Raw genomic sequence first — 26,981 nt, 5'->3', positions numbered from 1 at the left:
AATTGTGGAAAATGTTTTCAATCATAATATTTAGCAACACAGGTAGTATTTGTGTTAAATTATATAATTCCAAGAATTTCTTGCTTAAAACAAAAACGGAGGGGAAATCACTTCCAAATTCCCTTGAGCCATCTGTTTATTGGGAAAAAGCTCGTTTCAACCATAAACTTAAAAAACGACAGTAGATCCATTTGTTCACATTCATAGATAGCTTTATTCAGCCTTTAGAAAAATATATACAGCAATCATGGCTCTCTTAAATATTTTTAAATTAAAAGTGTGCAAGTGAGAGGAAGATTGTTTCCACAGTCAGAAGATCAATACTGTGTAATGAAGTAGACAGGAATTTCTGCAAGTCTGGGAATGGTTAAGAACCGAGGAGGAACAGCTGTGGCTGCCAAGTGGCCAGTGCAGATCACACTAAGAGATTTCTCTAGTTTCCATTTGAAAACAGAATTACTATTACATGCCTAGCTTTGAGTAAAGCAGCTGAATGCTAGGCATATACAAACATAACAGGCATTAGTTAAATAAAACTTGCCATTACAACTGGTATTAATTTGAATTTAGATATATTAGGATCTGTCAGTCATCATTCAAGTGCTAGCAGATGCAATAAAACTTCAGGGGCTCAAGGAGCTTGTTAATGTCATCTATTTCAGAATAGATTACTTTCTCAACATTCTTCTGAGTGATAGTGTTTGTGAAAAGTATTTTACTTAGGCAGTCCTTGGAGTTCCAAGTAGTTTGAGAAGCTGAAGCAACAGCAACAGCTGTTTTGTTCCAATTCTGTCCTTTACCCTACACTGTTAAGTGCTTCAGCCTACTCCTAAGGACATGGGTCTCCCTCTACTGGTTCTGGGGCTTTTCCTGGAAATCAATGTACCAACCAGAGGCCAGTCCATCATGAGGTATCCTAGGGACCTTGGAGTTAACATTATTAGTCATCTCTTTTTCCTGCTTTGCCAACTAAGCAAAGCAATGAGTCAAGTGTCATTAGCAACATCAAGCTTTGGAGTCTATGTGTCTGAAGGGGAGTCAAGTGACAGAAAACAAGCAGTTACAGCTGGAGATCGTATTAAGAGTAAGAGGAGAGAGATGGGTATTTTGTTCTCTGTTCATCTATTTCCTGCTTTGTTTTCTTGATGCAACTAAATATCTCCTTAAATAGTACTTTGTATTCTGGGGTTGGAGTGGTTGGGGAACTGATGGGCTCTGGGCTTACAGGAGTGGGTTCCCAGCCACTGGCCCCGACCTCAGACTGTGTGACCAGTCCTGTCAGGTCCCTAGTCAGCAGTCTAGAGGTCTGCACAGCCTTGTGTGACAGTGAGTCTTGCTCCTGCTGGCACTTCTTCAGTAGCTCCTCATACTTCACTTTCAGGGCACTATACTGAGTGTCCACTTCATGCAGAAGGGAGATGCCCCTCTGCTTCACAGCCTGAGCTCTCCTGATGCAAGTGTCCTCATGGTCCTTCACGATGTCATCCCCTGCCAAGCTGCTGAGCACCGTCTCACTGCTGCTGCGCTTGAGTGGTTTTCTATGTGCTTCCGGAGCCGCCAGGAACATTTCTTCCAGCAGACTCTGGCTGGGCTCCTTGAAAGGAACAAACAAAGGGTCGGGTACCAGCTTCTCAACACCATTCACAAAAGGATGCTCTGCCTGCAGCATCTGCCGCATCTCAGCCACCTCTGCCTCCAACTCCAGTGCCCGGGCGCGGTAAGCATCTGTGGCACCCAGCTGCTGCTCCAGCTCACTGTTCTCCTTCAGCACCACTTTATACTCTGCCTCCACACTCATTCGCTTCTTCCTCTCTAGACTCAGCTGGGCCTGCAACATTGTCACTGCCTTTTTCAGGTGCCCATTTTCTTCTTCATCGGGGCTTTGTTGGCTCTGCAAGGAAGTGATCTTCTCAGCGAACACGTGGTCATATACAAAATGTCTGTGAGGAAACATGGAAATATATAAAGGTCAATCAACTGAGACTTCAAAGGAGGCTGCTTTTCAACCAAGTCTTTTAAAAGCTGTGACATCGATTTTTAGCCCATTCCATACTACAAGCAGTGGCTACACGAAACTGAACGAGGCTGGCATATTCTTGAAAGAAAATACAGTTTTTGTGACTGATTTTTTTCCCCCAATAGTAAAAGTAGTATAGAAAACCCACTCCAAGACCAGCAGAATGACAGCTGCTTACTAGGAAACATAACGGACAGAGATTCTCATCACTAGTTGGAGCTCACACCACTGGTTTGGACAGTGTTGCTCTGCTGCCTGCAGCTATGGGGTTTTAAACATTTTCCATAATGTGAAACCAGAGTTAAGGAACACAGTTTTTGGACCTTCAGCCTGGGATACACATCAGAAACACTGGGGCAGCTTAAGGGTCATATCTAGAACTTCTGACCAGAGGAGAGAGTTAGTATCTGCTCTTGGAAAACATGCACAGTGCCAGATGCACACATGTAATCTCAGCAGCACTAGGGAGGTAAAGGCAGGGAGATCAGGGAGGCCAGCTGGGCTGAATGAGACCTCATCTCAAAACCCCAAATCGCCATAGGCAATGTGAGAAAAGCAAAGTGTGAGAGATAGGAACCGGCCTCTCTCCTGTTCAGCCCTAGGAGCTCGCACTTATCTGTGCCCTGGTTATGGAGTGCCTAACTCTCCGTTAGTTAGGATGAAGGTTTGTGAGGACACAGAGCATGTCCGCTCTGGCCATTCTTCTTAGATATCAACTGCAGTGTAATAGGTGTTTAGTAAGCATTATTAAAGACTCAAAGTCAAAACTAAATTATAAAGTCACTTCTTTAGGTGAAAATACTTTTCTTTTTCTCTTTTAAGACAAGGTCTCTGTGTAGTCCTAACTGTCCTAGAACTTGCTCTGTTCTGGACTTGAACTCACGGAGCCTGCCTCTGCTTCCTGAATGCTGGAATTAGAGGCATGAGCTATCAAACCCACCTTCCAAAATTTCCATTTTTTTCTTTCATTCTAAAGTGAAATACAACTCCCAAATCTGTACTACAGTGGCAGTATTACTAATTTTAAACTAATATTTAACAAATTAAAATGAAAAAAAAAAAAAAGAAAGAAAATGGTTTTCATAAGATTACTGACAGCCATGAACTCTCACTGATCTGTTTGAGTGTGGTGGCTGTCTAGACCACCATGGTGGGACAGGCAGGGGCCCTTCTTGCAATGGAGTTCCATCTACTGTAGCCCAGAACATGCCAATGACATGGGGTAGCCTGTCTACAAATCCACAACAAGGCAGGCTTACTGGCGGAGGTCGTACAGCTCTTTCAGACAGGGGAAGCTGGGCGCTGGTTTCTCCTGGTCACATGCCTTCTGCCTCCCTTTTCCGTGGCTGGAAGACTTCAGCTCCTCCACTTGGCTCTGGAGGTGATCAATGTTGGTTTGCAGGCATTCAATTGTTTCTGTCAGGCTGGGAATAAAACAGAAGCCGGTCGCTGCTTGTCAAATTAAATTAAGATCAAAACCAATGAAGAGGATTAGGTGTGAGCTACTCACACTTGGCTTTCTTAATTGGAAAGGACTTACAGTTAATTCTCCTTCTCCAAAAAAACCCCTTATCCTAGACTGCCCAAATCTTCTACAGGCACATTCTACTTCAAATTATACTAATCCCTTTGTAGATTGCCCCTTGTAACAGTTAGAATTCTACCTCAGGATTTTCTGCTGTGAGGCCTTGCTCTCAGCAACTAGCTTCTGGTTGGTCTCTTCCAGTTCTCTTGCCGTGACATCTAACTGCTCATACACCTTGGCATGCTGCTCATTCATTTGCCGTAGAAGCTCCACCTGCTTGGTCAGGTACTGTAAAAGAGGCAGTCCTTTTTATCAGGTAACACAAACAGATAAGATTACCTGTTCTCCAACACCAACTAATGCCAGGTGAGGGCTTCGGGCTTCACCTGTGGACTCAGCACCCTCCCCGGCATGGGATGTGACTGCCAGCCCATGAGCTCCAGAGCTTTATTTAAGAGTTTTGTCAAAGGCTTTGGTAACTAAAGTTGATTGATGATCAGCCCACACCTCTCCTGGCTAGCTAACAATGTGGGCCATTCCTCATCCTATTACTCTGGACAATGATGGTTTTACAAGACTTTTTAAGCCAGGATTCAGGGACAAAGACCAAAATTGAATTTTTTTACTATACCAGCGTCATCAGCTTACTTAATGGAAAAGAGAATGTTAAATCCCAATGAAACTACCTGCTTCAATAATAAAATCGGCACAAGCTATTCTTAATGTGCTTAGTTCCATTAATGCTTTCCAAAACTCTTACGTTCCATGAGGCTAGACTAATTTTACAAACTATATGCTTAATATTCAAAAGGAAAACCCAAAGTGAAATATGATAAGCCCTCAAGAAAACTTGGAAAAACACGATAAAAGCTTAAAGAAAGCATGTTTAACAGAGACTGGAGAGATGGCTCAGTGGTGAAGAGCACTTGTTCTTACAGAGGACTTGAGAGTCCACTGCCAGCTCCACCTCTCTTAGCTCCAGTTCCAGGGCATCTGCTCCTTCTAACTTCTGCAGGCATCAGGCATACTCACAAGTGCATGTACTCACATTCTGGCAAATCATTCATACAGATAAAAATAATCAATCTTAAAAAAAAAAAAAACAGGAAAGGTTAAAAAGGTTAAAAGGTTTAACCAAAAGGAAGAAGGAAGGAAAAACTTATGAGGATTGTGGGGATTTTTTTGGCTTGGAAACAAACAAACAAAACCCCCCTTTTTTCCTGAATGAGGTATTTCAGACAAAAACTAGTGAAAAATACATTAATTTTACCAGATACTTTAATATATATCAAAATCTTGTTACTTCTATTCTACAGGAATGTTATTTCTATTATCCTTACTCATGAGATACTTAGCAGGTTATTTATTTTGGTCCTGCTAAGACTGAGGATAAGGGGAATAAGTACAATCTTAATGCCACAGCTAGGTCATCTGCACACCCTCCCTACCCATTTCCACCTGGACACACTAGAGCGGAGCACACATTCCAAACAGAACACTCCCACTCCTATTCCTCCAGACACAGCCAGGAGGGGAGAGAAGGGGGGGAGGGGAGGGGAAGGAGGTGAAAGGAAGGGGAGGGAGAGGGAGAGGGAGAGGGAGGTTTGAAGTATAATCACATGGTAGCAGATTAGACTTTACAAACACTCCTTGAACACTGCTCTTCAAGTACTATCAGAGCCAAGTGACCTTTGTTTTTTTGAGAAAATGTCTGTTATATTTCCCAGCCATGCTGGCTCTGACCTCTGGCCCTCCTGACTCAGCCTCCTAATACTAGGACTACAGGTGTGCAACACTTGGCACTGGTTTTCAACAGTTTTCTTTCAAACAACAGAGTTAACTGATACTCAGTGATCCAATGTAGCCCCTTTCAGATACTTCCATCAGTGGCCATGCACAGAGCTAACAACTTCTCTTTAACTCTTTAACTTTCTCATCTGAATCTCAGATGTCTTGAAATTTTTCTTTTAATTTACACCAGCATCACTATTCCCAAACACCCCTGTGAGGTCTGGGCAGGATTCTGTAATTAAGCATTGATACTTCGGCATCAAAAAGTGTGAATATTACAAGCAGCCTCAGATCAATTCAAGATTTGCTGATACCAAATAAATTTGCTGCAAGCTTACAGGGAAGACCTCCCTCAGCCGAATGTCTGGGGTTCAGAAGTGGTAAGCAGTTGTACATGTTAGAAACTGCTAGACTGTCATGATTAAGTGGGCAACATTAGATGCAGCTTGGGATGTAGGAAAATCCATTTATTCTTTGCTGCCTGAAACTCCACAAGTTTCTCATGATCACTTGAAAACTAACCAACTTCTGACAGGAAACTACTTCAGACTTTTGGTTCTATGTGGTTCTGCCCTGGTTCATCCACGGAAATATGTTTAATTTCTTAGAACTGGATAGGTCAAGTGCTTAGTTAGGGTCAACAGAATATATATGATTAGGATGACAAGACAGCTCAGTGGTAAAGGCACTTGCTGCCAAGCCTGATGAGCAGACTTTAATTTCTAGAACTCACACTGTTGAAGGGAGAGCACTAACTCCTGTTAAGTTGTCCTCTGACGTCCACAAACATGCTGTCCCAAATTTGCATACATACATACATACATACACACACACAAGCACTCAAAATAAATGCATATACATTATAAACATTTTTAAGACAGTTTATAATTTATACCAAGTCTTAAGTATTCTTTGGGTTTGATTCACAATAACCTTTAAAAAGGTCAATGTATAAACAGATACAAATTATTTACAAAGAAACTATTCCTACATCCTCTACATGGGACTTAACTGTCCCACAGGGGACATTTGAAAAGCCAATTTACGAATGGAGTCTTTCAGTGAGGTCAAGACCAGAGCTTGACAGGAGATGGTGGTATTCCAGCTCACAGTACAGGCTTGAAGGCCCTTTGACATTGCAATTTTTCTGTGATTTCCTCATCAGGACCTCATGAGGCTATAAAGATTAATATATATACAACCAGGATATGTGGCTTCAGAATACATTTTTGGCATAAGGACTGCTGAAGGCAGTTAAGAAACAGGCGGGAAAGCTGTGTGCCCGCCATGTACACCCCTCCCTGTCTATCAGGCAGAGTAAAGGTTAACTGCTAAGCACAGCTTCAGACTCTTCAGGCCCAGGAGTCAGCACCAGAGGAATCCAACCCAAAAAGCTTTACTAGTTTTTATCTATTTGTCATCCAGTAAGTTGCCACATTTACGAGTCAAAGTCCTTTTCCTCCATCTAATCCCTGCTCCAAGAATATACTGTTCTGCATCATGGTGTGTGTGTATTAGGCAGGTTTCTCTAGAGTCACAGTACTTATGGAATGTCTCTCTATAAAGATGAAATTTATTGGAATGACTTACAGGCTGCAGTCCAACTAACCCAACAAAGGGCAACTGCTAATAGGAAGTCTAAGAGTTTAGTAGTTGCTCAGTTCCACAAGGCTGGGTGTTTCAGCTGGTCTTCTGTATGAGATGGAATCCTAAAGAAGTAGGTTCCAACAGATGCACTGGCCGGTGAGTGTAAGCAGGCCAAAAAGAATGAACCCTTCCTCCTTCTTCCATCGTCCTTATGTAGGTCTCCAGCAGAAGATATGACCCAGATTAAAGGTGTGTACCACTACATCTGGACCTAAGATTTTCTTTAGTTGGAACTTACTCTGTCCCAGGCTGGCCTTGAATTCAGAGATCTGCTTGCCTCTGACTCCTGGGATTAAAGGCATGTACTGCCTTGCCTGGGTCTAAGGTTCTCATGACCACTATGCCTCAAGATCCAGATGAAAAGCATGTGCCATCCAACACTTCCAGGATCAAAAGCCTGTGTCCTCCAGCCTCAAGGTCTGGATCACAGGTGTGCCCTCCGATTGTAGGTCATTCCAGACGCAGGCAGGTTGACAGCCAGGAATAGCCATACCGTGTGTAAGATAAACTCCAAAGCCACCTCTTAAGAGAATCATTTGAGTATCTCTGATGTATGCATATAAAAACACATTCTACTCCTGTTAAACTGTCCTTTCACATATACATTTATTTATAGGAAGGTTAATATAAGAGGCCAGTCTGGTATCTGACAAATGATAAAAGTGTTCAGGAAGAGGTAGCTACTGTTATCTTTATTTAGGATTAGTTTTTAAACTTTGTCTATGCATGCTAAGATTCACCTGAAAGACAATTGCAGGGACCTACATGGTTTGTCCTCATCCCCACATACTAAACTATCTGTCAGAGGACTCCCTCTTGTCCACACAGCACCTTGTCCTCATTCCTCTCAAGACAACAGAACAATCAACTCAATTCTTGACTGTCACTGTCACTCTCTTTCTGGGAAGGAATGGTCATAGTTCTCTATGTAGCCCATTTCTGACATATTAGTAGGGATTACAATTTAGCTAAATATCTATTTCAAGACCTCTGTTCACAGCAGCTATGTTCAGTACCATACAATTCAGAGTACAAATGTCGAGAAAGGTTTAGTTTTGAAAGCTTCTGTGATGGGCTTGACTATACACCTCCTGAGAAAAGCCTACTAACCACTAATTCCCACTTAGATACCCTATTCCATGGCTATAACAGTACACTCAAAAACCCGAAGGGGAAATACTTATAATACACACCACACACTGAATGGGTCCCAAGTTAAGCCTCTTAAAAAAAAAATGTCACTTTAGACTTGTGACCAACACACAGGAAGTCAACATGCAAAGGCCACTAAAAAAAACCTACGGAAAGTGCCTCTTATTCACTATATAAAAATCTGTGATAAAAACACAATGAAGCCATTGAATAAACTTGTGATATCTTAGAGAGGACTTGGCTTTGAGGATAACCCAAGAATGCCAAGGAGCTTGTTTTTCCACATGGCAGGAGTTTAGTTTAATTAAATTAAGCCTAATCAGAAAAGCTACTCAGTCTTCAATAATCAGTCACAAACAACCTAAAAGGGAGTGTCACCTGGTTAGCAACTTCAAGAAAAACTACTGGCTTCTAAGTAAGTATGTGAGCTCTAAATTAGTATTTTTTTTCTTCACTTTGTATAGAAAGAAAAAGGTTATATTTCCCACTATTCATCTCTAAATTCACACACGGACTCATTTTCTCAATTCAGAATCTGGGACACCACTGAATAGGGGAAAAAGGGTTTCAAAAAAAAAATCAAAAAACCGGAAACCAAACCCCAAAACACCAATGCAAGATGGGGATGTGGGATTGGCAGCAAAGTAGACAAAATGCCAACTTAGGGCAAGAACATCCGGCTTGGAAGACAGTTCAGTTGTTACAGTGCTTGCCTTGCAAACATGAGGACCAGAGTTCAGACCCCAGAACTAATTGTTTTAAAAAATAAATAAATAAAAGAATCTAGGCATAATGGCACACACTTTTAATCCCAACCCTAGGGAGACAGAAGCAAGTGGTCTCTGTGAGTTGAGGTTAGCCTGGTTTACACAGGGAGTTCCAGGCCAGCCATGGCTATATAGAGAGATCCTGTCTCAAAAAACAAACAAAACAAAACAAAAATGGAAATTTGGCTTCCCAGCAGTGTGAGTACTATCCTTTAATCAAGGATTATAGCCATCTTTTAAATTTAGTGCAAAAATAACCTTTAATAACAGTGAAGAAATAATTCCTAATAAATGATGAAAAGTATATTTCCCCTAGTTACAGTAATATATTTACCATAGGACATACAGGGTTGGAAAAGAGAAATATGAAAATAAAGGTCACATATTAAAAGCATACCAAGTGGGCTTTTGTGTGCATGTGCAGCATGTGTGTGGAGCCCAAGAGGCTGATACTAGACATCTGCCTTTTACTTTTTTGTGACAGGGCCTCTCTCTGCACCTGGAGTTCACGCACTGGTTCACACTGGTTGTTGGGGATCCACTTGTCTCTGCTGCCACTGTATTACAGACATATGCCATCATATTTGGCTTTTATGTGAGTGTGCTGGATCCAAACTCATGTTTTTATGTTTGCATGGCAACCACTTTACCAAATGAGCCATCTTCTCAGGCCTAGCTTGCCAACTTCTTAAGATCTACTGCTCACTACATCAATAGAATTTATTTTTAGAATTACGACTTTCACTACAAATATTCTGAAAAACGAATAAATAATGATGTGGGAATTACAGAAGTCCAAAACATATCATTCCCATGATCTCACCATCTCTTCAGAGCACTCTGTGCCAATGCAGGGCTGACATCTGTCACTAATCCAAGTGAAGCAGACAGATCTGAAAGGTGGTTTACAAGGCTTTCTATCTGAAAATATAATATGCCCAAAAGTCTCTGAATACAAAGGCCAGTGCTCCCTCCACATGTCTTCAAGTCTCCAGAGTTAGAGTCCCAGACTTAAGTGCTCAGAGCCTTTAAACTGCTCCCTAGCACCAAACAGGCATGCAGCGCACTTACATACATGCAGGTAAAACATTCATACACAGCTTTCATGGGCTTTGTGGCCTATGCCTTTAATCCTGGCACTCAGAAGTTAGAGCAGTTAGATCTCTTTGAGTTTGAGGTCATCCTGGTCTACATAGTGAGTCCCAGAGAATCAGAACTACATATTAAGATCGTGTCTTAAAAACAGTAAAATATACATAAATAAGTAAATATTAAAACAAACAAACAAAAAAGCTGGCATGGAAGTGCGTACCTGTACTCCCAGTCTCGGGGGCAAAGACAGGAAGATGCCCTGGGCTCACCTAAATTGGTAAGCTCCAGGTTAAATGAGAGACTTTTTGGAAAGCAATAAGGAAAAATATTTCACATCAATCTTCAGTGCTGGCATGTGTGCATGCATCTACACCACACACACACACACACACACACACACACACACACACACACACACACACACACACTATCCCCTCTATTCCCAAGAAGGAATGAATTCTTGCAAAATGGGATGCTGTGAAGTAGAACCATTCTAATAAACGAGCATAACTGCTGTTGGGACAGTGCAAGTGTCAAAGCAACAAAGTAACTAGAACTTATGGCTGCAGGAATGATCAGGTCAAATCCCATTACCCTCCAGAGCCTCCCTCCCATCCAGGACCTGAAAACAAACAAGCGAACAAGAGCTACTTTTCTCTGTATTCTTTAAGAACTTAGATGTGCAGGGCTGCCACTGGCCACCAAGCCTAAAAACCTGTTTGATCCCTGGGACCTAAATAGGAAGAGGAGACTCTACAAGTTATCCTTTGACCTCCACAGACTCCCAGGTGTGTGTGTGTGTGTACATACATATGCATATACAAATGTAGGTGAATAATAAGTGTAATTTAAAGACTGGTGTTCAAATCAGTACTCAGACAAGCCACAGGCCTTCCTGAAGCCAGTAAAACCACTACTTTCAATAGCTTACTCAACTTTTTTTTAAAAAATTGAGGGCTTGAGAGATGGCTAAGCAGCTTAGAGTACTGTTGCTACTCCAGAGGACCAGACTTCAATTCCCAGTACCCACATGTTGGCTCACAGTTGTCTATAAATCTGATTCTACAGAATCTGATGCTCTCTTCTGGTTCCCATGGGCATCAGGCACACACATGATACATAAACATACACACAGAAAAAAAATATGCATACACATAAAATTTTATAAATCATAATAAAACTTTAGAAATGGTACCCATTATACAGACCAGGCTAGCCTTGAAGTTACAGAGATCTGCCCACCTCTGCCTCCCAAGTAGAGGGATTAAAGTCACACTCTACCACACCTGGCTCAATTTTCTTTAAAACAAACAAACAAACAAACAAACAAACAAACAAACAAACACAATTGTTCTAAATTTTCATTTATGGACTGTGTGTGGATCGTCTGGGGTGTGTCAATGCCAAGGCAGTCATGTGGAGTCAGAGGACAATTTGCAGCAGTCAGTTTTCTCCTCTCACTCTAAGTTCTGAGGAAAGCCATCTTTTTTTAAAAAAAAAAAAAATTGTTTATTTTATGCATATGAGTACACCAGCATTGCTCTCTTCAAACACACCAGAAGAGGGCATCAGACCCCATTACAGATGGTTGTGAGCCACCATGTGATTGCTGGGAATTGAACTCAGGACCTCTGGAAGAACAGTAGGTGCTCTTAGCCGCTGAGCCATCTCTCCAGCCTGAGGAGAGTCATCTTAATAGCCATTTTTAAACATCAAAAACAATACTTGCTAGGCAGTGGTGGCGCATGCCTTTAATCCCAGCACTTGGAAGGCAGAGGCAGGTCAATTTCTGAGTTCGAGACCAGCCTGGTCTACAGAGTGAGTTCCCAGACAGCCAGGGCTATATAGAGAAAACCCTGTCTCAAAAATAACAAAAAAAGCAAAAAAATAACCAAAAACCAAAACTTTGGGCTGGAGAGATAGCTCAGAGGTTAAAGGCGCTGACTGCTCTTCTGAAGGTCCTGAGTTCAAATGCCAGCAACCACATGGTGGCTCACAATCATCCATAATGAGATCTGATGCCCTCTTCTGGTGTGTCTGAAGATAGTTACAGTGTACTTAATACTTATTAAATAAATCAAATTTTAAAAACAAACAAATTAAAAAACCCAATACTTAACAAAATCACTGACCATCTTTTCTGATGACTGTTTGAAGTGCACTGACAGTCTTGGAAGAGTACTTGGACTAGTATTACGATCAGTCTTTGGAAGCTGAGCATCATGGCATACACCTTTAGTCCTAAGCACTTGGGAGGCAGTGGCAGACAGATCTGCATGTTTCAGGCCAGCCTGGTCTACACAGTGAGTTCTAGGATAGCCAGGGCTACATGGTGAGACCCTGTCTCAATACTCTGCCCCCCCACCCCCCATGTTCTTCATAGTAAGTCTTAGAGACTTCCTCCTACGGTTCTTACCAGCTGACCAGTAGCCCTCATCCCCTCTCATTAGTTTGTTCCAAGATGTTTTCAATTCATTTTAGATCTCTCTGGGGGATGGGTAAGTGCTAACTTTTTGGTTCATAATTGCTTTTCTTTCTTTCCCTAAATTTTCAAGACAGGGTTTCTCTGTGTAGCCCCGGATGTCCTGGAACTCACTCTGTGGATCAGGCTGGTCTCAAACCCACGGGTCCACCTGCCTTGGCTTGGGTGCTAAAGATTAAACATGTGCATTACACACCTGGCTTATTTTTGTAAATTAAAAAACAACACCATCCCAACCCAGACTTTTAATTACTTGTCTAGTGAGGAAAACTGTCAATAAACATTTTGAAGTTTAGGGCCTGGGAGACTTAGGGACAGAGTGTGTATTGAGCATTCGCAATCCACAGCAGCAAATGAAACTGAAGGAAAAGTTAAGTTAAATTTTGAGCAAGTCACTGCACTCATGTGACATTCAAATGGACGCTAATGCAGGGTGTCTGGGTGGAGTGCTGGTTTCTGGGGTGGTGAGTGTATGGCTGATAACGTTTTTCACTCCTTATCTGAGTGTTGGCTGCACCAGTATGTTTACTTCACAAAAAAATCATAAAGGCTAAGGCAGGAGGACTGAGTCTCAAACTGACCTAGACTGCAAAACTTCCTGACTCAAATAAATAACAAGAATTTTACTAATTCTTTAAGTTTAAGCACAGGTAGTTTAAACAAACTATAAAATTATATACTGCATCAAAACAAACCTTCTTACCTAACTCTAAATTTGGAATGGTGTTTAGCTGGAGGGAGGGAGGGGCCACCAAAGAAGAGTATGCAGGGAATGCCAACAGTGTGGGCACTTCCCTCCCTGAGCACGGGACGTACAAGTCCTTGCATGTGTACCTTTCTGCAGGCGCATGCTTTGCTGTATACCTTCCATGTTGCATAACTAATCTTATTAAAAGAAAAAAAACTTAAAAAAATTAAGTACAACTTCATTTTGCTTTACACAGTGGCAAATACTAGATTATTTCTTGTATACTTTAACAAGGTTGATGAGAAAACTCTTTTTGATTGGAGCACACTTACATACTAGGAACACCTAAAGAAAGTGTCTTTGGTAGTTCAATTTCTCAAAAAAGACTACTTAGAAGTAGAATACTGTTTCTAGCTGTGAGTGCTATTTTAGCAGTCTATGACAACAGCAGAGAGCCACATATCAGAGAGGATGTGTCTCTCCCACTGAGTAAATTACCTCAATTTCCTGTAACTGCTCCTGATTGGTTGTATACATCTGCTGAAGAGAGTCCTCCAACTCTGTGTTCCGATCCAGTAGTGTCTTTCCAAGTTCAGCAGCAAGCTGGAGATCTGGCACAACAAACAACTCTTAGGACGCAGCAAGTTCAATAAGCTTACTTTGACATTTTATATAACCCAGTTCTTAAAATAAATGAAGCAAGTCCCAACACATGCAAGTCAGATCCCAATAGAACATAGAATGGCCTAAAAGAAATCCAAGTCCTACTTAAAATTCACTTGACCTGGGGTCTGCTAGCAGGTGAAGTACTCTCTTATACACCCTGTCAGACTTGAAAGACAGCAGTCTATTTCATAGAGATGTGGACATTATTTCAGGAATGACCATTCAGTCTTACAATTCTAAATAATCATTTGGTAATAGACTTTTTCAAATCCCGACATTCTGCTTTTGAGATGAATCCTTGAGCTGAAGACATAGGTCTCTTCAGCAGCCTCCAACATTTCTAGCAAGTTGTCTGGACTCTTAAATTTTTTTCTTTGAACTTAAGTGTGTGTGTCTATGAGAGTTTATATAACACTGAAGGTCAGAAACAAACATTGGATTCCATGGAATTGGAGTTACACGTGGTTGTGACCTATTGATATGGGTGCTAAGAACCTGATCCAGGTTTTCCACAAAAGCAGTACCTGCTCTTAATGACTGAGCTCTTGATCCAACCCCCTATATCCTATATCCCTAGACTCCCAAGGCAACTAAATACTACTGCAAGAAATGAAGAAGTACACCAGTAGTGAGATACTATTTTCATAAGTCTGTCTCTCCCAACCCCAATTCCTATCTTATCTTTTTTTGTTCTGTTTTGTTGTCATCGTTTGCAAGACAGGGTTTCTCTGTGAGGCCTGACTGTCCTGAAATTCTCACTCTGTAGACCAGGCTGGCCTCAAACTCAGAGAGATCTGCCTGTCTCTGCCTCCTGAGTCTGGGATTAAAGGCATGCGTCACTATCACCAGGCCCTATCACAGCTTTCATGCAAAGCAGCAATATGGTTTTGCTTTATACTTCTGTTAAACATGGGGCCAGGCGCTATTTCATTCCACACCCTCCCCCCCCCTGCTAGGATTAAAAATGGGAGCCACCACATCTAGTTTCTCTATGTTAAAGCTTATTTGACAATTACCTTCTTAGGCATATGTGCAAATAAGACAGGTTTTGTTATATTATATAACAATCCCAGGAATAGAAACTTAGTAATAACAGAAAAAGAAACACAAAACAGAATGATAGTAGCAATGTAAACACCCTGACAGGATAGATTATTTCAAGAGACACCTGTGCCCTGTCTCCCAAATAATTACAATCTCCCTCAGGAACCCCTTACCAGGGGAAAGGAAATGCTGTGTTCCACACAGTTCTGACTGACAACTTATCAGCCCACCCTACAGAACAGACCAGAGCTGAAACAGCATAGGCAGGATCACACCTTGAGCAGCACTGCTTAGTTACAGAAACCTCCTGTCCTCTAGTCACCTACATCTCATGTTAATAATCCCTTAGATGGACAAGGAGGTGCAGTCATTAGGACCTTCCTATTTGTTCCTCTTCCCAGTATAGCCCTGTTAAATAAATCTTTTTTCACTATCATCTGTCTCTTTAATGGTGTATTGAAGGTAGGTGGCTGAGCTTAGCTTGCTGGGGTTGCCAGAGCACAAGGCTTTTACTTTAAAAAATCCCAGCAATTTTGGTGACACAGGTAATTGAAACAATTATCTGTGTAGTGCATTTTATGGGCCAGCTCTATGATATATAGTGGGAAATGTAATGACCTCTAGGCAGGAATGTATAAGGCCCATATCTAACTATCATTTTCTAGAAGAACAGTGATTTTAAATGTTTTCATTTTTATTATTTTAAATTGTTTCTCTCTCTCTCTCTCTTTGTGTGTGTGTGTGTGTGTGTGTGTGTGTATAAATGAGTGTAGATGCCCACAGAGACCAGAGTTGGAATTACAGGTGGATGTAGGCTGCCTCATGTGGGTGCTAGAAACTGAACTCTGGCTCTCTGAAAGAACAGTATATACTGGCTGGTTTTGTGTGTCAACTTGACAGCTGGAGTTATCAGAGAGAAAGGAGCCTCCCTTGAGGAAATGCCTCCATGAGATCCAGCTATAAGACATTTTCTCAATTAGTGATCAAGGGGGGAGGGCCTAGCTCATTGTGGGTGGTACCATCCCTGGGCTGGGAGCCTTGGGTTCAAGCTGAGCAGGCCACAGGAACATCCCCTCTGCATCAGCTCCTGTTTCCTGAACTGCTTGAGTTCCAGTCCTGACTTCCTTTGGTGATGAACAGCAATGTGGAAGTATAGGTTGAATAAACCCTTTCCTCCCCAACCTACTTCTTGATCATGATTTTATTTTATTATTATTTTTTTTTTGGGTGCAGGAATAGAAACCCTGACTAAGACAAAGTACATGCTCTTAACTGCTAAGCCATCTTCCTAGCCCCCATATGGTGACTGTAAAGGTCTCTAAACTTGTCTTGTTTTGAGAAACAACTATTCTGTTAATATCAGATTGTAAATATCAAACGGAATAATATAGAACAGTCTTTCCAAGCTAAGTTGCTTTTTGTTGTTGTTTTTTGTTTGTTTTGGGGGGGTTGTTTGTTTGTTTTCAAGACAGGGCTTCTCTGTGTTAACCTGGCTTGGAACTCACTCTGTAGACCAGACTGGCCTCAAATTCAGAAATCCACCTGCCTCTGCCTCCCAAGTGCTGGGATTAAAGGTGTGCACCAACACTGCCAGGATGCTAAGTTGCAATATACAAAGTATTTCAAGCAGGTATTGGTTTAAAGATGTCTGTTGGCAGGCACTATTCTAAACTCTGGCTACAAGAACAGAACCAGCTGTTGACTTTCCAAAGCTACTAAGGGAAGCTAGAAAGCACATAAACACTAAATCTTCAAATGTGATAGCACCATCACTGCCCAAATGGTGCTTTGACAATTGTATTCACACACACACACACACACACACACCACCCCACACGAATGTATGCGTAAATGAATATGTACATATTCAGAAGATCAGATTATGTTTTGGGTATTGGGGAATATAAAGAATTCAGATTTTAAGACTTGTTCCTCCTTTTTGGTGCTTAAAGCCTATGGGAGAAAGCAGCATGGTAGGTTATAGAAGAGAGAACACCAAGTACTTGAAAGGCCATGGAAAGCAAGGAAGATGTATGGAGAGTTTGGATGAAAGAGGCTAAACTACGGGTGACACTACAATAAAGATGTGAAGAAACTGAGGAAGTGTACATCTGAGGGAACAGAATTCCAGGCAGAGGCAAGGCAAGTGCTAAGTCCCTGGGAGAAATCATGAGTGAAGCTATCAAGGAGGGAATTCTGAAGCAGAGTAGGACTTAGAGAGTAAATCAGACAGACTCCAAGGTAGGCCAGCTTGGGCAGGACTAAACTAAAGAGATCAAGCACTGCTTTTTACTCCAATGTAGGTGGAGAGACTAGGAAGGCTTGGCAGGCTGCTTATGGCTGCCACGCAAACACACTAAATGAGACACAGACAGAGCACAGTGACAGTGACAGCAGGAGTGACAAAGGACGGTGGTTCAGCCAGACACTGGCGATGTAGAGACGCATCAGACATAGCTAGAAAGTAAAAGCTGAAAGGATTCGTTGATTAATTTGATACTGACTATAAGGGCAAAAAGTTAAATTATGTAAGGAGGAATCTAATTTTAGCTATGGCTTGAAAGATGGGAAGTCATCATGGAAGAGCCAGGAAATAACTTATCATATTCCATATAACCTGGCAAACAGCCAGCAGGAATAAAGCGAGAAAAGAGAATGGAGTCAGTTGAAATGGAAGAGGCCAAAGAGCAATCATGTAAGATGCTACAAGCCACGGCAGAGACATTTTAAATTGTATTCTATGTGATGGTAAATTACTTCAGCTACTGCAATACAAATATGTATCATGAAATATAGTAATACTCATCCAACAACATAATTAGTATTGTGCTGGGTTGGTTTTCCCTCATCAAAAAGGCAGGGTGGGGGTGTGTGTGGGAGCAAAACCTACAATACACCAGTCCAGCTCAGCTCCAAGCACATACACTTTTCTTGTGTATCTTGATTATGTGTTTACCTTCCCCAACTCTTCCCATCTCCTCCCCAGGACTGGAGAGAAGCAAAGTGGGGAAATATGAGGAGAAAGAACCAACATTAAAGGCCATTTGGAAAACCATGTAGAAATCTACTACAGAAGCTTAAACACACACACACACACACACACACACACACACACACACACACACACACACGAAAGGAATATAAATGGAGTCACCAAATAATAGGGGAAACAATGCCCCAACTAGACATCTTATGCCACCAAGTAAAAGCCCCAGTTGCATCTTGTTGAGTAATTGACTAAAGGGGGGTCCCTGGACGCCCCAAACATCACAACCTATTGGTTGCTTTCCACAACCTAATGGTAAGGTACTATTGGTGAAAACAACACTCATGTTATTGAGCCCAACAAAGTAGAGCTGGTACTAACTAAAAGTTTTACCCCTAATAACCCCGTAGTGCTGGAAGGTACTTTGGACATTAATTACCTAGGTACAAACCCTGGACCTACAACAGTAGCCTGTTTGCAAGATATACTGGCACAATAGTAGTACAATATTATGGGAGCAGTCAACCACTTTTTTTATTATTAGATTTAAGATCCATTCCATGAGCTAGAACCTATACCTTATATGGTTAAAGTGTGTCACTGTGGGCTTTTCTACCTGCCTCTTTGTTTCTTGAAATTATGACTCTGAGACTTCTTAAATATGAATAAATACCTAAGCCCAAAGCTTTGGCTTGTTTCCTGACTAGCTCATAACTTAATTACCCACTTATTCTAAGTCCTGCCACATGGTCACCTCTCCTCAGCATTAGGGGTGAACCTCCATGCCTGACTCTTTGCTAGACTTCTCCCTCCTATATGCCCCACCTACTAATCCTGCCTCAGCCCCTTGGCTATAGGCTTTTTATTGACAAGTTATGCTTCCACACATTATGTGAAGATTCTCTCTACAAGAGTGGCTAAAATCCTGAGACTACTGGTCCACAGGCCTAAGGGGAAACTTAATGATGTTCTTTCTTGAAATGAAGGACCCACTGTTGACCAGGCTGACCTCTTTTTTTTTTTAATAGTTTTTTAAATTTTTTTTTTTAAGATTTGTTTATTTATTATATATGAGTATACTGTAGCTGTCTTCAGACACACCAGAAGAGGGCATCAGATCCCATTACAGATGGTTGTGAGCCACCATTAGGTTGCTGGGAATTGAACTCAGGTCCTCTGGAAGAGCAGTCAGTGCTCTTAACCACTGAGCCATCTCTCTAGTCCTGAAAACCTTTTTGTTCATCCTGTCATACAGCTGAGATTAAACCATATGTACCATATCTCTAGCATATTCACCTTACAAATTTCAAATTTATCACTATTTTTTTTTTTTTTTTGGTTTTTTGGATTTGGTTTTTTTCAAGACAGGGTTTCTCTGTGTAGCCCTGGCTGTCCTCGAACTCAGAGATCCACCTGCCTCTGCCTCCCAGAGTGCTGGGATTACAGGCGTGAGCCACCACCGCCCGGCTCACTATTTAAAAATAAAACCAAATCAACAATTGCTAAAATGTGTTCTCTTATAATTTTAGTATTAATACAAATATATACTACTGTTATTACATTAAGGCCAGAAAAGAAACCTATCAAATTCCATCTAATTCCATTCAAGCTAAAACCTTTACCAACAGCCAAAAGCATTTAAGAGACATTAATCTTGGTATTTTCTACAGGATATAGAACCTAGCTTTTTCAGATGAGACAACCTAAAGGACAAAACTATTAAATTATTCAACCAAATACACATGGTGAGTCATGGCCAGAAACTAAAGGTTCCAACTCTCGTCACCAGGGTGCTTCATCATCTCCATCTGCAGTGTTTTCTTCTCCCATCACGAGAGCCTTGAACACAAGGCAAGTGCTCCAAAGTAACATCCCTAACCACCCCCGCTTCTCCTTCATAGTCTCACTACACAACTCAGGCTGGTTTTAAATTCAATCTTTCTGTCTCACGTCATCAGTGTTGGAATTACAGGCACGTCCCCCCCCAACCCCCACGTCTGGCTGTGAAGTAGATTGTTTTCTCCCTTCTTCAATGCTGGAGCTCAAACCCTGGGCTCTGTCACATTTTAAGCAAGCACTTAACCACTGAACGAAATGCTCAAACCATGCCTGCATAGTTTCAAGGCTAAGGAAAGATATGTCCACGTACTACTTTAAGGGGGAGATTGTAACACTCCCTAGACTAGGGCTTTAGTCTCTTATAAGTGACAGCAAGAAGAAAGGAAGAGTTCAGACACTTTGTGTTTCTGGCCTGCTCAGCCAGTGAAAAAACATCTCCACCCAACCAAATTACTAGCTTTTTTCAGTGAATAAAAAAAGAACTATAGTTGAATATAGTGAAGGACTGACACCTGTAATCCCAGCACTTTGAAGGCAGAAACAGGAGGACTGCCACAAATTCAAAGCACACAGATACAGTCATGTATGTATGTATGTATGTATGTATATATGTATATATGTATGTCACACAGAGGTAAGCAAAACAATCTACAGAAAAAAGGAACTAATATGGGGTGGGAGGACAAAAGGGTGGATGACAGATAATGGAGGGAATAGTCTAATCATGCACTATATACGCATATGCAAATATTTGTACACAACAGTACCATATGCAATGAATATACATAATGGAAATATAAAAAACACAGAAAAAACGATTCTCACAAAATAAAGGCCACTTCTCACTAATTTCAAAAGAATCAAATCAAACTAAGCTAATTTAACCTACAAAAACTTTGAACTGCAACTTCTTCAGAATCAAGACCTGAGCTCCTCATGCACTTCCATTCAGTTATGAACTCCTTATGCCAATTACAACAGCCAGTAGCATGTTTCCTGCTACTGAAGAGGTCAGAAATAGCCTCTTTTTTTTTTGTTTCCCATTAGCCAACAACAAATAAACAAAAATTTGAGACTCATCTTCATCTCAGTCCTTAGTTCTAGTTAAACAGAATCCGCACCAGGCTCAGTAACCAGAAGCTTCAGTCTCCTGAATATTTCATGGACTGTTTAGGACTCTAGCAAGTCGAAGCGTAACTACAAGAATGCACCCATGAGGTCACACTGTATAATAGGACATTACTTCATCTGTTAGTGTAAAGACACCCGACTGTTTCAGTCTTTAAAACACATCATTTCCTGTTGTTTAGCATCTGGCCTCCATAACCAAAAGGAGTCCAAAGCTGGCAGGAAGCCCAAGAAGCGTTTCTAAGTAATTGGTAGAGGGAACAGGAGAATGCTAAATGTCCTTTAATTTTACTTTGTAATTAGTGCACAAAAGGAAAGGAAATCTTATACTTCCAAAGCATTGCACACCTGGTTATCTATTACGATAAGGATTTCCATTGTCTTTTCTAAATCCTACTGAATTGGCCTGGCCTAGAGAGTCACTACAAATAGCACAGACTTACAATGTATCAGTGACCTATTCGTTTGATATTCTTTTATTAACTAGTCTTGGCAGGTAAATTTTTTTCTTTAATGATAGGGACCTCACACACAAAAAGCAAGGGCTCTACCACTGAGTTATTACAGCCTGAGCCCTACCTATTATGCTCTACTTTCAGTGTAGGCTGCTAGCTTTAAAGAATATTCACTCACCCTGGGAAAAAACATTAGCAACAGTAGCTGACTGCCTTTTTTTTTTTAATAAAAAAAAAGATCTTTCTTGCAGATTTTATTACAGTCTTTTTACTTCACTTGTTTCTCAAACATGGACAAATAAAAAAGCTGAGAATAGTGTTCTATTACTTGTAATATGCAGCAGTAATTTAATAACACAAAGGCTGAAAGCTCTTCCTATTACAAAGTCAAATGTGTCATCTGGTGACATTCCTATTCAATGTCTGGTGCCAACATTACTATAATTGAGAGCACACACATACAACCTCAACATAAACATAAAAAAAAAACCAAAACAAACAATAGTGTCAGTTTTAATGACCCTCTAAACAATGATTCAGCAATTAAGTTTACATTAGAAATTCAGGGATGAGCTCATTCTGAAATTGAGAAAAACCTACTCATCTTGAAAAGGAATTTCAGTATTCCTTTAAAGTATGCCTTCATTTGGTGATCTATACACCTGCAACCCCAGCCCCTGTTCTAAAGCTTGCGAGGCTCCACCAGTGACACCTGCACCAGCAGCTGGTCTAAAGGAAGGCCAGTCTTTGAAGCCTTTCCACCTTGTTCTTGGGGGCACATTTCAAAGCAAGTGCCATCATTACCTACATAGAATCCTGCCGTCCCAGAAAGGACTGTGCCCAGAGATTACTGTCAGTATTCTTAGTGTGTCAACTTAGTTCTCTAACAAAAGTCTCCTCATCAGAGCATCTCTGCAACACTTTACATGTAACAGGATATGAAGAGTTGACTGAGGTAAGAATGGTTTTGTTATTCTGAGTAGAAAGGAAGGCCCTAACAAAGTTTAACACAGTGTGTCCATTTAAATAATGGCAGCTATTACTAGATGAAAAAAAATGTAATACTCTTAATGCTTTAGAAAAAAATTTTTTTAAAGACATGTTCTCACTACACAGCCTTGGCTGGCCTAGAACTTGCTATGTAGACCAGGCTGGCCTTGAATTCAGAGCCACCTAGAAAGGTGTGGACTGCCACACTTGCCACTATGCCCCACTGGATTTTTTTTTCCTTTTGGTAAACTGTTTTCTGAAGCAGGCTATAGGGCTGGAGAGATGGCTCTGAGGTTAAGTGCACTTGCTGCTCTTATAGAGAACCTAGGTTCAGTTCCCAGCACCCACATAGTGGGTTACTTGCCTGTAACTCCAGTTCCATGGATCAGACGTCATCTTCTAGTATACATATATACACACAGACAAACATACATATAAAGTAAAATAAAAACAATAAAATAAAATTTTGCTTAGAGGGCAAAAAAAAAAAGGTATTTGCCTTCCAAGCCTGGGGGAGGGAGTCAGAGTTTGATGCTGGGAAGCCATGGAAAGGTGGAAGAAATCTGCTTCCACAAAGCTGCTCTAGGACCTCCACACGTGCACATAGTGCGCAGCTCGCTTCCAACACACAATAATGAGTATACTGAAGTGAAATTAGTCATGGCAATCTCATCACTCAGTAGACTGAGGCAGGAAGACTGCTTTGAGTTTAAGGCTGCCTGGGCTACACACCAAGACCCGATCTCAGAAAGTAAGTAAGAACTGGTAAGATGGTTCAGTGGGTAAGAGCCGTGACTATTATAATCTGGGTTCAGCTGCCAGGATCCACATGGAGGAATGAGAAAACTGACTCTCACAAGTCATCCTCTGACTTCCATGTGCACTCTGGCTGGTTTGTGTCAATTTGACACACAATATAGTACTATAATCAGAGAGGAGAGAGTCAAAATTGAGAAAATCTCTAGACGGGACTGTACATAAGCCTATAGGGCTTTTTCTTATTAGTGTCTGATGTGGGAGGGCTCAGCCTATTGTGGGAGGCTTGTTTAAGATAGGGTCTTAAACAAGTCTCAATATCGTTGTAAAATATTTTAGGTCATCTATCTAATATAAATCTACGTTAGTAAAGAAGATCATAAAGAACACATAAAATCCAACTACAGTTCCTTAATCTATACAGAGACAGAGCTGTTCCCAAACTATTTAGCAGCAAATGCTGAAGGCGTACATTTACTAGCATCTCCAGATGTCTCTAGTGAAGAGGTTCATAAACAGCATCCCACTGAGTGGGAGCCCTGCCTCCCTAAGAGCTAGTTACAAGTGGTGCCACTGCCTACATTAATACCCAGGTTAGAAAAAACAAGATGTTCTTGAGAAACAACTGTAAACTCTGTTCAAAGGTAGTTCTAGGCTGGCTCAGTGGTACACTGCTTACCTAGCATGCACAGAGAGCCCAGGGTCAATCCCAGCACACCCGGGCTTGTGTGGGATTATATACAAAACCGTTTTAACATGTAAGCCGGCAAAATTGGGGGAATGATGCTCACAAGGGCAGCCATCATTCTTTCATGGCACACCAGTGAGCTAACAGGACTTCATAGCTTCCATTTGTACTTTATATGGCTGTTTATGATACAGAAGCCATGGCAAAGTCCACTGCGATAACAGATGGAAAAGCCTTTGGAAAGTAGAGAAGAAATTCCAAATGGAAATCAACAGTAAATTAGCCCAGAGGTTAGGGTTTGTTACATTTGAAGATGTGACACCTTCATCTGGATCAGAAGTTAAGAATTCCACACATAGCCCAAACATATTTTATCACTCAGTAGACGGAGATATTACAACTGTTTGTTCCCGATAACCTCCTGTGTGTGTGTGTGTGTGTGTGTGTGTGTGTGTGTGGGTTGGCTGTTGGGTGGACTAGGGCACTGGACTGAGGAGAGCTGAAAACATTAATCTTGTGTAAGAGCTTCAGTCCAGGCTGACAAATACTAAATCGAGTTTCTATTATGATGTGTTATATATGATGTTAGATATGGGAGGCAAACCTGTCCTTGAAGGTTTTTGGATTCTTCTTAAATATGCTAAAGAAAAATCTCTTGCTTGGATTATATAAACTGCTTTCATATAATAAAATGCTGCAATTGCACAGTGGTTGCTTCAGTCCTCAAGTATCAAAGTAGGTCATCAATCCTTATGGGGCAAATCTGAAGTAGGCTAAATGTCTAACAAATGTCTTCTGGAAATGGAAAAATGTGATGGCAAATCCAGCATTGTAACTGCTAGGCAGCCTCAATAGTAGTAAAGGGATCTATTTGGGCTTAGGTCATTGCGCATTAAGAAATTAAAACAGACAGAAATAAAAAACAAAACAAACAAACAAAAAAAAACAAAACAAAACAAAAAACAAAAAAGCAAATTACCATCTCTCCAAAGAGCTACCTGTTTTCTTTTTCTAAGTACAGATCCTTCAAGCACACATTTTTCCCTGTCAGATTCAGCTGAATTGTGAACAAGCAGTGGTGTTTAACAGCCAACTCAAAGAGATATTAATTTCCATGAAAAGTTTGGCGTGGACACAGTTATACAGAATAGCACAAAGGATTCCTGAGGATCCCTCTACATGGTGGCTAAGAATGTCTACTCTGGAGTCTGCAGTGGATACCTAGTCTCTCCAACAGTATCTACCTCAGCCAGAGGTGACTACTGCAGCACCTGATGCTATTGGGAGAATTAAAGGAGCCTATGAGGGTGTTAAGGGCCCATCAGTGTTCCCAAACACAAAATCCTGCTATGAATGTGCAAGAAAATGGGCCACTGGCTTCAGACTGGGGGCACTCTTGAGATTGTCTCTGGAGATGCTACGATGCAAGAAAACCAAGGCAGGATTATTTTTAATTGAAAACCCGAATGCAAAGATAAGGGCATGAGAGAGCTGTCCTCAAATAATTTCATTTAGCCCCTGATGAACGATGGCTAGGTAATAAATTAAAACACAAAGCAGTTAAATACCCAACTAAGTAAGTAGTAAACTGGGATGCTAAGAAACTGAACAGTTTCTACAGACTCCTCATTTCAAGTGTGTGTGGCATCCCAAATTCGGCTTCAGAGAATCCACTTAAACCTTAGCCTCTGCTGTCTGGAAAACGGGATAACAAAAAATCACTCTCACAGAGTGACGGTACGGGTACCGCACAGCAGCACTGCCCCCCCACCACCTGCAGCGGCTTGCAGACTCTGAGGACCATGAAAGGCGAAGTGGGACAGGCAGGGCAGCACGACCCGGAGCCAGGTCAGCAGCTCGCTTCTAGAGCAGGGCAAGCTGGTCACCCCTGCCCACCTCAGAGGTCCACTAAGGGGATGGATCCGCTCATCCCCCGCAAGCGCTTTCTTAAGGCGCCGAGCATCAGCCTGTGCTGGGCATCCGCAGGGCCGTGGGCCGCGCGCGTTTGCTCTCTGCGGTCAGGATGGGCGGGTCCGTTGCCAGGTGAGCGCGAGAAGCCCCGGGCCGCCGCATCCCAAACCTCCAGCCTAAAGAACTTTCTAGCACTTTCCACACCTGCCACCACCACCCCCGATTCCCACCCCCAACCCTCCGGCGACCTCGCCCTCACCTTGCTGGAGGTCCCGGTGGTCGTACCAGGGCTCATCCTCCATCTCGAACTCCTCCACCAGGTTATCTGCGAGCATGTCGCCGGGGACGTCCGGGGGCAGCGGGCTTTGCCGCCGCCCTGCCGTTTCGGCCGCTGCCCCGGGCTCTCCCCCGGCCCCGCCGCCTTCAGCCAGAGCCACCCTGGGGCGGGACGCTCCGGTCCCGCTGCAGCTCCCGCCGCCGCCCCGCGCCGCCCAACGGCCGGCGCCCTAGCGAGCGCGCCCCGGGTGGCGCCGGGAGCCGGCTCCTCACGCCTGCTACCCGGCCCAACGTGGCACTTTGGCAGAACCCTCCCAAGCCGGGGAGTCGATTCAAACCCGGGAGGCACCTTGACCAATCACGAATGAGCCGCCTGTAGAGTGACAGCGACTTTGGCCAATAGAATATCAAAAGAGGTCGCGGGCCGAGGATCATCAGCCAACAAAGGCTTAGGAAGGAACAAAGGAGGCGGGGAAAGAGGGTGCGGTCGGCAGCCCCTCCTCTTTTGTCTGCGTCGCGTTTCCTCAGTTGAGTGCACTCCAGTTCCGGAGTGTGGAGGCGGCTTCAGTGGACTCCGGGTGGCGAGGACTACCAGTTCTGGGCATCAGACATCATCTTCCCACCCGAGGGTTTCGGTTGCGGGCCAACTCCTCTTGGCTCTGTCCTCGGTGACGTGCGGAGGGAGACTCGGGGTCCGTCGCGAGGTCAAAGCCGAGAGAACGCTACTGAATGAAAGCTACTCCACCATGTCGGAGCCCCGGCCTTCCAGGAGCATGGCAATGAACTAAAAAGGGCGGTCACCAGCCCCACTTCACACTCCGGAGTCCGGAGCTGGCCCCTGAGAAAAGTTGCCACAGTTTTGCATAGAATCCCTTAAAGGTTCGTAGAGCCCAAGATAAACGCCTAAGAGCAGGCATTGCACTTGGTGGCCAGCTTGCCAGCCTTAACCACTGTTTCTTGGGTTAAACTTGGTAGCATATTTGGGTACCTCACACAGGGAAACTCACAGAGAGAGAAAGGTCGGCGCAGACGTTTGGGATGTTAGAACTGATAACGTCTACAGAGGAAAGAAGAATTGTAA

General features: G+C 42.4%; 1 protein-coding gene across 1 annotated transcript; it reads right to left on the bottom strand.

Annotated features, from left to right (window-relative positions):
* Positions 1-46: 46 nt before the first annotated feature.
* On the bottom strand, positions 47-26,216 carry Cdr2 (cerebellar degeneration related protein 2). Its single transcript, XM_052199992.1, has 5 exons — positions 25,884-26,216; positions 13,660-13,772; positions 3,682-3,830; positions 3,277-3,441; positions 47-1,940 (listed from the first exon to the last, which is right to left on the bottom strand). The coding sequence occupies exons 1-5, from the start codon at positions 25,957-25,959 to the stop codon at positions 1,079-1,081; spliced, it is 1,365 nt and encodes a 454-aa protein (XP_052055952.1). The 5' UTR covers positions 25,960-26,216; the 3' UTR covers positions 47-1,078.
* Between the last annotated feature and the right edge of the window lie 765 nt (positions 26,217-26,981).

The sequence above is a fragment of the Apodemus sylvaticus genome, chromosome 1, assembly GCF_947179515.1.
Source record: "Apodemus sylvaticus chromosome 1, mApoSyl1.1, whole genome shotgun sequence".
In the NCBI taxonomy this organism is placed as follows: domain Eukaryota; kingdom Metazoa; phylum Chordata; class Mammalia; order Rodentia; family Muridae; genus Apodemus; species Apodemus sylvaticus.
The sequence above is the reverse complement of the archived record's forward strand: the minus strand, read 5'-3'. Positions and strand labels throughout refer to the sequence as shown.